We start from the raw sequence: 13,615 nt of genomic DNA, 5'->3' as shown, positions 1-13,615 counted from the left end.
CTTGTCAGACACCAACTAAAACAGGGAAATTCTGAGCCATGTGTAAAGTAGTTGCATTCTCTGACATAAGACTGGATAGGATAATTGGAGCTGTTGCTTGCAAATGAAGAATCCATTGTGGAATGCTTTCTGGTTAACTTCCACATTTCACGGCAATTTATTTTCATTACTTTCAAATATTTTCAGATATAATTTAAAACAAAGTAAAATACATACTTTTAATACTCGGGTTCTCTGGGTTTATTTTATATTATGGATGATCCTTTCTTTAATTTTTATTCATGACCTAAAGATATCTAGTATATATAGAGTATCAGGCTTCTGTAATTTTGTATCTTACTCCCCAAAGACATATGATATGTCTTTTTAAAATATTTAAATTTTGAGAACTGATGGCTTATTATAAAAAGTGTAGTTATTAAAAAAAGTATCCTTATAAATGGAGTAATAGTCTAATTTTTTCCCACCATTTCTTTTCTGTGAATGATTATCTTTTTTGATTCTTGTGTTCAATATATAGCTTAAGGGCTTTCAAGAGGAAAAGGAGATCTCAGTGCTGATAGCTGCTTATTATGTAAGATTAAATATCCCATATTATTTTTACAGTGTTCTCATAGCAGTGACTTTTTAAAAATAAGATTAAAGGATTTAGATTTAAATTAGTTGACATTTACATATATCAAATAGCACTTTCATAATAGTCCATCCTATTTGCATAACGAGGGACGTTATCACCTCTGCTGTCAAAACACAAGATTGTTTTCCCTTCAGAAATGAATTAGCTGCCCTACTTAGCATACACAGGTACATAGAGGTTCATTAACTCTCTGATTCAGGTAATTTTTCATAATAGAAGGGTGAAAATAGTCACCTAATTTCATTAAAAAATATTAAGAAACTCGTTGCAAAAGATACATTTCAAGTGTTGGGCTTTAAAGTACAGTTTTTGTCATTTAAATGACTTGTTATATTACTTATGAGATTATTTTAACTGTAAAAACAAACTGTTCCTATTTGATATGCTCCTGCATGGGATATACCATGTGCTTTGAGTACATATTTTCATTCATTTGATTGGCTTACTTCCATATAGTTTTCTTTTTTAAAAAATTAGAATACGATAGTTCTTATGAAACTGGCTTTCAGTTAAAGTGGCATTTAATTTTTCTTTTTTGTCCAGCAGGAACGAATGCAGGAATTTGGGAACTGAGCAGTGCAAGTGCTGAAGAAGGAGATTTGTTTGGAGGAAGCAGGAAAGAGAAAGAAAAGGAAGGAAAAAATACATAATTTCAGGGACGAGAGAGAGAAGAAAAACGGGGACTATGGGGAGAAAAAAGATTCAGATTACGAGGATTATGGATGAACGTAACAGACAGGTGAGTGGGTAGACTTTTTCTTGTATCATTATTTACATGGACTATTTATTACATTTCCCCCAGGTATATTAAAGGTACCCTGAAAACATTCCAAACTTGTGAGCATACATTAAGAGAAGTCTTAGTGAATTAAATGTGGCCAGTTTAAATGCTAATATTCTATCATATGTCAAGGGGGAAGACTCACCTTATCTGTTAGACAAATAGCTTACATGTTCATGATTATTCACTTTTTATTTCACAATAAATTTTGAACGGGAGCTATCCCTGTATAACATGAATAGCTTAATAATTAAGAGTTAATAAGCATAACATTGCTGCACTGCACGCATCATCAAACAAAGATTCCTATATTCATGGGAACGAGGACTTTTGTGGTCATGCACTTAAAGTTTTAGGATATAGGCTTATAAAAATGGCTTTATTTGTATTCACACTAAAAGAGACTTTGAAATGTCTCCAAAATATTTAGCATTGTGCTGACAACAACAACAAACACCCTCATGAAATATTAGTAACTTAAAACACTTAGGCAAAAACTATTCATTAATTCATACCATTTTCTTTAAACCACGAATTTTGTAAACAAAGAGGCAGATGATGTTACCATTTTTTTCTGCGAGTCCAATGATAATACTGTATGATACCATCAATTTGTTCTAAAGATTTTATATCTCTAAATGTTCTATTCGACAAAGACTTGTATATCATGAATATTTGTGATTTGACTATTTTCCTTCACACTTGGGGAGAGTGCATTTGGTTAGGTGATACAAGGATAGTTGGGTGGTTTGTATGCATTCTAATGTTAATTAACAAATTGTAGTACTGCCAGATCCCAACCATTACAAATGGATAATGGAACTTGCAAAACTGGCATTCATTCCTTGACCATGGGAGAGAGGAATGTTTTGCCTGTTGCTCATTTATTCTGGGGAAAGTTAAGAGGATGGCCTTTGGAGATGCCCTCGCCAGACTAATTTCCTCCAAATAAAGACACTCTGGTCTGTCTCCCCTTCTGTCTTCTTGGAACTGCAAGTGAGACTAGAACTGATTTCTGGTTTAAGTTTTTTTCTATGTTTTTTTCTCCAGTTTTATTGAGACATAATTGACATACATCACTCTATAATTTTAAGGCATCCAGTGTGTTGGGTTGATTTACATGTATTGTGAAATGATTACCACAATCAGTTCAGCTAACATCCATCATCTCGTATAGATATAATAAAAGGAAAAGAATAAGGAAAAAAAGGACTTACTCTTAGCAACCTTTCTGTGTATCACACAGCAGTGGTAGCTGTAGTCATCGTGTTGTATGTTACAACCCTAGTACTTATTTATCTTGTAACTGGAAGTTTGTACCTTTTGACCACCTTCCTCCATTTCTTCTTCCCCCAACCCTCCACCTCTGGTAATCACAAGTCTGATCTCTTTGGGTGAGTTTGTTTGTTTTTTAGATTCTACATATAAATGAGATCACACAGTCTTTGTCTTTCTCTTTCTGACTTATTTCACTTAGCATAATGCCCTCAAGATCCCTTCATGGTGTTGCAAATAGTAGGATTTCCTCTTTTTTATGGCTGAATAACGTTCCATTGTGTGTATATGTGTGTGTAACAACTTATTTATTCATTCATCCATTGATGGACACTTAAGTTGTTATATGTGTAAATGATAATGAATAGAAGTTGTTATTTATGCCATGAAAGCCAGTATGTCATTAAGAGATAAACTTTAGATTTTCAAGTTTATACTCCCTTAAATTATTATATTTAAGGTACATACGCATGACTTGAACTATTTTTGGCTGAAAATTGAGTTAAAGGATAAATAAAGATTTTTGATGGATTTCTTCATTGTTTTCCTACACATTGTTTATTGCTTTCGGTCAAACCAAAAAGTAATAATTCTGTCAATATAAACCACAGTATTTTTTTGTTGGCTTACAGCTTGAAATTGAAATTGAGACTGAAATATTGAACACCATGTACCATTGACTGTTTAGATCCAGTTATTTGTACTAGAATCTATTTTGAGTGCTGTCAAAGATTATAGGAATTAGCACCTAAGTTCATTGATAATACCAGGTAATGTTTAGGTTCATGAAATTCATAGTATCTTCCTTTTGCCTACAAAGAAAGGAGAAAATTTCTGCAGGTTGAATTCATGAGCTTTCATTATGCTTTATAAAGGAACATAAAACTCACACAGGCTGGAAGAATTTTAACACATACTTTTGAGCTAATAATCGAACATCTTAATTTATATATGCTGCGTCTATAGTTACTGTTACTCTCATCCATGTTAGAAGTCATGATAATTGTAGGAGAAGAAAAATTGTTTAAATTCACTTCAATTTAGATGACTTTTTTAATCCTGAAGATGAATTCCTTGGTTTTATTCTACAGAATTTCAGATCTGTGTAGTCTTCTCCAACCTTTAGGTATGGCAGGTCCTTCACTCATACTCTTGAATCGGCAGAAGTGAAAACTGCCATGTTTTAATGTATATTTCAGTGATTATTTTAGTGGCTATTGACAATCTCAGACATCCATCTTACTTATAAATGTTTGTTATGTGCACCACTCACCTACTACGAGAGTGGACATGAAAGCTTACAAGATATAGGTCACTTCTAATAATCACCACCACTAGCAAATCTGCGGGAGCCAATCATCCCAAGTGCGGAGGCTCCCCCAGCCTGGGCTTCCTTTAAACTTTGTGTTCACATGTGGAAAAGAAAAATGTTAACTGCTTTGCCCTTTTTGAAGCTTACCCCACTGCAGACTCCATAATAGAACGTCACACAATGGCTCACTGTCATCTTTTCTTAAAAGTAGTAAAAGCCCACTCTGCCATTGCAGGTGTTTATTTGGCTATACAGAGAACAGGGTGTGTTTTTACAGAATAAGAAGTAGAGACTTAAAAGTGTGAAATGAAATATTACAAAGCTGATGTATAAGTTGAATATCATTAAGAACTAACACTGCTGTAAAACAGCAGCTAACTGTTTAAATTTAATTTTGCCCTTACTCTACCTTTCATAATGGAAGTAAGGAGAACAGCTAACACTCAGAAACTCCAGTTGTATACATAAAATAGTTTAGAGGAGGAAAAAAATGAACAGCTCATTTTATTTTTAAAAATTTGTCCAGAGTTTCTGACTTTATGAAAACTACTTATTTCTCAATTTCTTACTTAAACTACATACATTACTTAGGCGACTATGTAAAAATAAATAAAATCATGAATTGTTAATTTGTCTTATAGAAATTTCCAGATAACTTAATAAAAGTAGCAACATGTACCAAGAATTACGTATGTGTTATTTCATTTAATTCTTATTAACCCCACTTACAGGGGAATAATTCACTTATTTACTAAATCAACAAATATTATTAGATTGCAATATGCTTAACATTAAGAATTCAGTGGTAAACCAGACGAATCTCATACAGCTTATCATCTGCCACAGAGGTCAGCAAAGTTTTTCTGTAAAGGGCCAGATAGCAAATATTTTTGGCCTTGTGAGCCATACAGTCTTCATCTCAACTACTCAGCTCTGCCCTAGTTGTGAAAGCAACCTTGGACAAATGTGTAAATGAATGAATGTGTCTATGAATAAAACTCTACTGACAAAAATGAGATGGGCTGTATATGGCCTGTGGGCCAGAGTTTGTGGATCCCTGGCTTAGTAGGATGAAGCAGACGTGAGATTTGCAAATATATAATAAAAATGTTATAGATATGTGGTGTGAATGAAATTATCAAAGCGCTATCAAAGTATAACAAGAGGTGCTTTATTTAGATTGGGGATTGGATGAAAGGCCTCTCTGAGGAAATGCTAAAAGATGAGAACTAAAACATGAGTCAGAGTTAGGCAGGTGACAACATTCCAGATGGAACAATATTTGCAAAGCTCCTTAAGAACGGAAAGAGCTTGCTAAGGAGCCAAGGGAAAGCTTGTGGAACTTGAGTCTGGTGTGTATGACTTTGGAGAGATGAGAGAAAAGATTAGATGCTAGACAGGGCCCAGATCATGCAAAGCTTTCAAGTCAGAGAGTTAATACTAAGTGGTGGCCAAAATTTGGAGCCCACACCTTTCAGATTAAAAAAACAAAACAATGCATGCTTTTCTCAACCATGTCAGGCTACATCCTGTATAATATAATGGCTAAGAGCATGGTTTTATGTCTTTGCTTTTCCCAATTACATCATACTGCATCCAGTGTAACATAGTGGTGAAAAGCATGGGTTTTAGACACACGAACCTAGCTGTGATCTCAATTCTGCCACATACTAGCCCCTCTGAGCCTTATCAGTTTCCTCATCAATAGACTGAGGTTTAAAAAATAGTACCCACCTCAAGTCATTGAGATAATTAAATTAGGGCATAAATTTAAAGCATCTAACATATAATAAGCGCCCAATGAATGTACGTATTAGCTGTTCCTATTAAGATTCATGCTTTTTAAACCATTAGCTTTTATAAGTTAATGTGACCTCCATTAAAACTCCTGAGCTGTGTAGAACACTAAAGAGTGGTGCCTGAACCTCATTTCAAGAAGGTTCTACCTTTTAAAGGCTATAAGGGAGCTGGAAGGAAAAGTGGAATAGAGCGGAGCAGGAGCACAAAAGGAGCCTTTGGAATCTCACAGGGGTGAGAGAATCCTTTCAGAGCAGGAGTGGCTGATAGCAGAGGATGGCTTGTGGGCTGGAAGGAAAATCACAGACATTTGCAGGGCAGAGCTTGTGACAAGGAGGAGAAGGAGTAGTTTTCTAAGTTCTATGCTTGCAGCACTTATTTTCAAATATATGTTACTGACCAAGTTATTTTGAACTACTTGTCACCATTTTTATCACTTCCAGCATCCACTTTATTCTAACACTACAATTTCAGTGTCTCCTTCTGCATTTCTTATTTTTACCCCCTAAGTACCTTCAGTAATCAGGCAATAATCTTACCCTACTTCATATGGTACCAGTAAATATGCTCCTGAAAAAAACCAACAACAGATTTTTAAAGTGAGTTTTACCCTTGTCTCACTCTTTTTACAAAAGCAGAATATACTTAGAAATCTGTTATATCTGTTGTATCAAGAAGAAAGATATACAAAAAATAAGCTTGTTTAACCTAAACCTGTTTATACTTGTATGTTTGTATTTTAAATTTTCAGTTTCCCCACTTTGAAATGATAGGAGAGGTAAATCCAAATGTATTTGTGTGACTTGTTATAAAAAGACATTTAAATATTTGAATAACTGTAAGGGAAAAATATTTGCCAAATAACACAGTCAGGACCTAATATAGTAAGCTAAGGGAAGAAGATTTTTAAAAGTCTTAAGTTCTCTTCCATCAGGTCTGGCACACTAATAGTTTTTGCCAGCAAACAAAATTTCACGTAATTATCAGTGCAATAACTGGAGCACAAATTAAAGACAATTAGCAACATTCTCCTCTTAATAGAACAAGAGAATCCCCTTATGACTAAAAGGAATTCAGAGATCATAGTTGTTAAATTTTCTAACTTTTTCTCTTTTCTTAGGTCCCTATGTCAGTTTCTTTTTTTTATGTTTTTAATGTTTATTTGCCTATTTTGAGAGAGAGAGAAAGAGAGAGTGTGAGCAGGGGAGGGTCAGAGAGAGAGCTAGAGAGAATCCCAAGCAGGCACCAAGCTGTCAGCACACAGCTGGACAAGGGTCTCTGTCCCACAAACTGTGAGATCATGACCTGAGCTGAAATCAAGAGTCCGATGCTTAACCATCTGAGCCACCCAGTTTCTTTATATAACTTATAAATTATTTTAAATAGGCTTAGAAAAAAAGAACTCGGAGAAATATGTTCAGTGTAGATGCAACCTGTGAACAGTTTCTACATAAGGATGTTTTTAAACGAAATCTAATCTTTTTTAAAGTGAATAAAAGAGGGGTGCCTGGGTGGCTCAGTCGGTTGAGCATCCGGCTTCGGCTTAGGTCGTGATCTCACGGTTCATGAGTTCGAGCCCCACATCGGGCTCGGTGCTGACAGCTCAGAGCCTGGAGCCTGCTTCAGATTCTGCGTCTCCCTCTCTCTCTGCTCCTCCCCTGCTCACACACTGTCTCTCTCTCTCAAAAATAAATAAAGATTAAAAAATTAAAAAAAAAAAATAAAGTGAATAAAAGAGATTTATTGATTTCATCAAATGACTCTCAAAAGAAACAAGTATTATTCCTTACTTTCTGCTACTTTCCACTATTTTAGGCTGTTCTTAGAATTTTAGCTAAAATTTCAGTGAAAATTGTACTGTAATGTTCCTTCAAGGTGATATCCAGAATGCCAGTAAATAAAAGGCTAATTACAGTTCTAAACCTGAGGGTAAAAACCTACTAACCTACTCTTTAAATGTGAGGAACTTGATAATTTAGAAAGACAAATAAATGGCTTCAGGAAGATAACTTTGTAATTAATTCTAAACCATGAGTTGAACAGATTATTCCAGTCATACTTTTTCTTTTGTCATCTGCACGAACAGAACTTACATTTTTGTCCATTGCCTGTATGCATACCAAGCAAGTATATATTATCTGAGAGGAAATTATACTTAAATTGCTATCAAAGAGTTATACATGTTAGTCCATGAATATCTGGAAGCTTGTTTTAAATCAAGTGAATCAGAAGTTTAAATAGGGATGCCTGGGTGGCTCAGTCGGTTGAGCATCTAACTTCGGTTCAGGTCATGATCTCCCAGTTGGTGAGTTCGAGCCCCACATGGGGCTTGCTGTTATCAGTGCAGAGCCTGCTTCGGATCATCTGTCCCCCTCTCTCTGCCGCTCCCCCGCCTTGCATGAGCACATGCACAGTCTCTCTCTCTCTCTCAAAAATAAATAAAAGCATTTTTTTTAAGTTTTAAAAAATCACAGAAATACTGATTTAAATCTAAAATAAATTCACAGATAACTGATATTGGTGATTATTAAGCCTTTTTTACTCTCAGTATCATTTCTTAACAGCTAAACTGCCTCCCTAAACTTGGTATCAATAAATAATTAGAGTGTATCATAGTAATGAATTAGGGCATAGAACATTTCAGAATTGAATTATAGGTATATTGATGCATCCTGTGGGCTCCTACTTAAAGGTTCCCCAGCATTTAAGTTAAATCATTCTTTCATTAATCTTAAAATCACCAGGGGGAAAAGTTTTTGTTCAGAGAGCTGGAATTACTGGTGTTTGAAGATACTGAAAAAGGAAACCAGAAGAAAAAAAAAATGTATTTTGTGAGTTTCCAAATCAAAGAGGTAGCTAGAGTGTTCCGATGTACATTGAGCAGCTATGACATCAGGCCACTCATTTCTGTTCTGTTCCTAGCAATTTAAAAACAGTTCACAAATGGTCTCCCCAGTATATGGGTGAAACATAGAAATAGTGCACCACACATTTACTATACATCCCATACATGTGAGCTATTTTATAGCTCAGTGGATATAGTTATATCCACTAACTCTATTCCTTGACTACCAGAGAAGTATTGTCTCAACTGCCATCAAATTCATTCATTAAGTTTCCTTTGATAGGGAATCCAAGAGGTGCCAAAATTTTCACAAGGAATACAGTAACAATCTGCACAAACTGGAGGGCTTCAAGACGTCTTGTTGTTTCAGTTCTAGTTTGTATATCTCATTCAATTTTCATTTAAAACTATAATTTAGAGAAATTCCCACGTTTGTGTTCATTGTATCTCCATCAGTTTGTGTAGAGAGTTGGCATTGAATGGCACCTTCCACCTCTGTGAATGCATGCACACCCCATTCTGTTTGCAATAAGTCACCTTTTGTTTTGCAAATGCACAAACCAAAGTGTGTGACATTGTATTACTAAGAAACCAACCCTAAAAATATTAACATTATAAATAGACCACATAAGCCCAGAGGTTTCTTCCAAACTGTAGATTAAAGAACGTGTTGCTAATTTTCTCAAAAGCTCTGTCCTTTGCAGTCTAGACTTCCTCTAACATTATAATTTATTCGTTCAAAATAAGCTCTTTCAAAAATTTGATGCAAGTATTTTTAAAGTTTACATCCCCCACATACTCTTATTGAAGACAATATGGCAACTCTCCCTCCCCACCCCCAGAATAATAACTTTGGTCTAAAAAGAAAAATAACGTAATTAACTTGAAGTAAATGAAATTGCATAATATGGAATATATATTTGCATTTCCTTTGAAATATGTTGAACCACTAATAGGAATAAGAGATCCACTCTAAATGTTTGGAAATTTGACTTTTAATTTTAAGTTGGAACAGTTTAGCTTAAGAAATCACTAACATTTAAATAACATTTCAACAAACGCAACTGTTTGGAAACTACAACGGAGACAGCCTCCTGCCTTCTGTCTTGTGAGGATTGATTTGGAAGGCCCTGAGGGAGAAAATATTGGAGTTAGGAGGTAAAACTGAAGCCATCGTGGAAAGGAAGAAGTTACACTCTTCCTGTTATGACAGGAAACGTAGACAAATGTGCTTCCTGAGCATTTGCTCAGCAGGGAATGAAGTAGTCTTTGACCTTTACCTTAGGTACATTTTGGCTTTGTTAAACTAGTAAACATGTTTTTGCCCCCAAAATATTAATCTGGTTTATTTAATTTGTCTCATATTCAAATATTTTTTGCGTATATGGGGTATAGAGAAATAGATAGAGGTATTTATTTTATGGCTGCATTTACAGATTGAATTTAGAACATAAATCAGCCTTTTAATGAACCAAGGAGACCTGAATAGCACATATAAAAAATTAAAAACATACTGTGTGTTATAGTCATCTCTTTAAAATCCAGAACATATTTAGGCTTAAAAATGGACTACAACAAAATCTTTTAAATCCTGGTAATTTTAATAATTGTAGATCATCTTTCTTCCTTTTCCTCCTGGAGACAGATGTATCAGAAATTAGCTATGACAAGTTTTAAAACCCAGACCCTGTGAGTCTGTGAATAAACATTCAAGTTTATTCATATACATTCAACTATTTAACTGTGATCTAACCCATTGTTTATTATTTTTCCTCAAAACAGAGTGCAGTGCACAAAATTTTAAATTTTATTTTGGGGCTTGGGGGTTGGCTTCGGGTGAGGAGATGGTAGAATTCTAAATTCCACACTCTCAAACCCCTGTTTTCATTCTTTTATTCTGTTCGGAATTTTAGGAACTACTCCTTGCAAACCCTTTGGAAATCCTGCTACACTGCAGTGAAACGCGGCTCAATGCGCTTGAGGCCAACGAGGACAATAGTCCTCTTTGCAGCAGAACACATTGCTGTCTCATCCTCGCAAGTTGTGCTGGAGGGTTACAAGCACATGGTAGCAGTCTGCTTAAAAGAGTCCCTCACTGCTCTTTAAAGAGCCTTTCATTTACGATGGCAGGCCCCGTCATTGTATAAAGGAGCGCTTGTCTAACACGAGTCTGCAGTGGCATTACTTCCTCCCACCGAGAGTAATCATCAAGCCTAAAGCTCGCAAGCCTTTCTAATGACAGACTGAATTAAACAAAATAAAATTGAAGAGGAATAGTGTAGAACAGTTGTACCATTACTTACTGTCAGAGCAAGCCAGGGGAAGAAAAAGAGCATTTAAGAGGGCATTTCCCTTTTTTTCAATTAGAGATTGTCGTTGCAGACTCTTGACTCCATCCCTAACCCATTAAACACATAGGAAGACTTCGTGCCTCTGGATTAGAGAGCGCATTGTATCTATGAACTGTCCATCTTATCCTTCATTAGTCGCTCCATTTCCTTAACCAGGAGGAAACTGAGAAACTATCTATGTTGGGAGTAAGGCGGAATGGATCTAAATCTAAAATATTTTCATAGGATGCGGGTTATATTTCTCGTGACTCTTGTTGGACAACAACAACAACAAAAAGATAAAGCCTCAAAACTTTGAAAGTAGAATTAGTTGGGTATATTAGTCCCAAATATGTTGTAAAACAAAGAAACTAATGTCACTTTATGAATTAAAGAACTGAACAAAAAGTTTTCCACTCATTGAGCAGTTCAATTAAGATTCAGCTGACAGTGTTCTTGGTGGTGGAAAGAAGTATCAGGGACCCATAGATAAAGTTATTGTTGCTTTCCTTAGCAATGCATCAAAGGTTCTAGAGTTCAGGACTCAGTTATTCTCAGAGATGTGAGTAGCTGCTGTTTCCAAAGGTCTTTTCTTTCAATTTTTCAGAACTCCTGTAAGATACGAGGGCTCTCACAGTTTATATGGCAGGAAAGTTCTCCTGAGGTAACTTGACGTGAACAGAGCCCAGATTGGGAGGGTGAACGGAGCAGGCACACATGTGGCCGGGAGACTCATTATTAAATGCCCCTTCCATCACACAGTAATCACACTAATATCCCTACCCTGTAGGAAATGATACAGGTCTTGTCCTCTGTTTTTAGAACTTGATATTTACATTGCCTGTGTGTAAATCAGAGTCCTACCTTTTTTATTCTGGCTGTAAACAGAGCTGTATTTGCTACCAACCAAAATATTTCTCATTTTGTGAAATTTAAATAAACATCCATAAATATAGAACTAGTGTGTGCCCACTGGTGCATGCATGTGGTTCTCACTGGCTTTAGTGGGAATGGCTGGAGGTCCTGAGGGCGAAGTGGCTGAAGCACCCACACAAAAGGAGCTTTGGTTTATTGTGAGAACATAGAAGCCAACTTCTTCTCAATTTCTGTATTATTATTTTTTTTACTTTAACCTAGAAAGCTATCCTTACATGAATTAATAGTTCATGCACTATTCTGCTTGTACTCATCAGAATTGCTGACAATTCTTAATGTGCCTGTACACTGCTCAGTGAACAGTTGATGGGATTCATACTGTGCCGCCCGTCAGCCCCTGAAATGCATGGCGAGCTAGAAGAGGGAAAAACAACTAGAGGAAAGAAGGATGAATTTTGTGTGAAAAGGGTTGTATTTCTAGCTCATCCAAGGACTAGTTTTGTGACACTTTATGTCTTCATTTACAAAAGTATCATCTGAGAAATGGGGATGGTAAGCTGTGCCGTATGGTAACTTAAAAGAGATACAGTCAAATGTGGTGAGATAACTTATTATAAAGTCTTTAACTTCTTAGAAAAAAAGTCACCAAATGAAGTCAACACTTGCCAAAAAAACAATCATAAGAAATATGATAATTTCACCAACAAACCCATACACAAAATTTGGCCCACTCCAATTTCTGTCCTGAATTTCAGTTTTACCAAAAGCATATTTTCCCCATAAGTTAATATGGCAAAAAAGAAAAAGAACTATGTGAAATTTTCCTCTCGGTGGCAAATTTCCTATGTCCTATTAACATAGTTTGAGCATGCACTGAAATTCATTTTTAGCCATTCATTTTGGGTGGCAAAAAAGGCGTAATTCCTCCATGCATCTATCCTTTCATTCATTCAGCAAATATTTAGCCAAGTTTTGTTCTGGGACTTCAGAACATAAGATTGGAAAAGAGAAGTTCTGAGCTTCCACGGAAAGTTCAAGGTCTAGTTGAGAGAGAAACTCTAGCCTAGACATAATAATGTTAACCCAAGTTGGCAGGTTCTAGGACAGCAGTCTTTTACCGTATGTAACAAGAACTAACTGAGCCTGATGCATCAGAGAAAAAATACTACCTGCCTTGTATAGTGTTTCACAGTCAACAAGTCACTTACACTTTTATTATGGCCCTCGGTGAACTCTCATGACTCTGCAAGATGTCCATTATAACCTCCACTTTGTGGTTGAAGAAACCAGGATTCAGATAAGTTAAACAATTTACCCAAGAGCACACAGCTCATAAATGGCAGAGCTCCGACTTGATTTTCAATTCCTATATTTTTGCTTCTATACCACACTGCCCCAGTAATGATGCATATATACTACTTCTTTAAAAATATCTTAATAGTGTGAATTTTCTATTTTATCAATCTGGACAATTATTTTTCTGTGCATTTTCAGCACTGTCCATAATTTAATATTGTAACTCAAATTCTTTACAGTCTTTGTATCTCATCTAACTATAAAAAGAAAGTGACCCTGTTTTACTTCTTGGAATATGGAAATTAGAGGTGATTAAGATAATATATTGATGAGATTGGGTAACCAAAACACAGGCATTTTATAGAATGAAATTACAGAAATAGATTCTTGTTTTCAACCATATTACCATTCAGTCAAATTTTCCCCTTGACCTAGAAGCGTGTGCTATCTAGGCATAGAATCTGAA

At 35.6% G+C, this 13,615-nt stretch overlaps 1 protein-coding gene across 19 annotated transcripts in view; it reads left to right on the top strand.

Annotated features, from left to right (window-relative positions):
* The window catches only part of MEF2C (myocyte enhancer factor 2C), a 154,369-nt gene that overhangs the window by 61,386 nt on the left and 79,368 nt on the right, over positions 1 to 13,615 (top strand). For 9 of the 19 annotated variants that reach the window (XM_042989718.1, XM_042989705.1, XM_042989684.1 and 6 more), the window contains one exon: positions 1,181 to 1,376. In XM_042989718.1, coding sequence (XP_042845652.1) covers positions 1,323 to 1,376 — 54 coding nt within the window. In that variant the 5' untranslated portion in view covers positions 1,181 to 1,322. Of the gene's footprint in view, positions 1 to 702; positions 837 to 1,180; positions 1,377 to 13,615 lie in introns of those variants that run through there. The other 10 variants (XM_042989711.1, XM_042989698.1, XM_042989658.1 and 7 more) reach the window with 5 other exon arrangements.

Source organism: Panthera tigris, chromosome A1 (assembly GCF_018350195.1).
Source record: "Panthera tigris isolate Pti1 chromosome A1, P.tigris_Pti1_mat1.1, whole genome shotgun sequence".
In the NCBI taxonomy this organism is placed as follows: domain Eukaryota; kingdom Metazoa; phylum Chordata; class Mammalia; order Carnivora; family Felidae; genus Panthera; species Panthera tigris.
The sequence above is the reverse complement of the archived record's forward strand: the minus strand, read 5'-3'. Positions and strand labels throughout refer to the sequence as shown.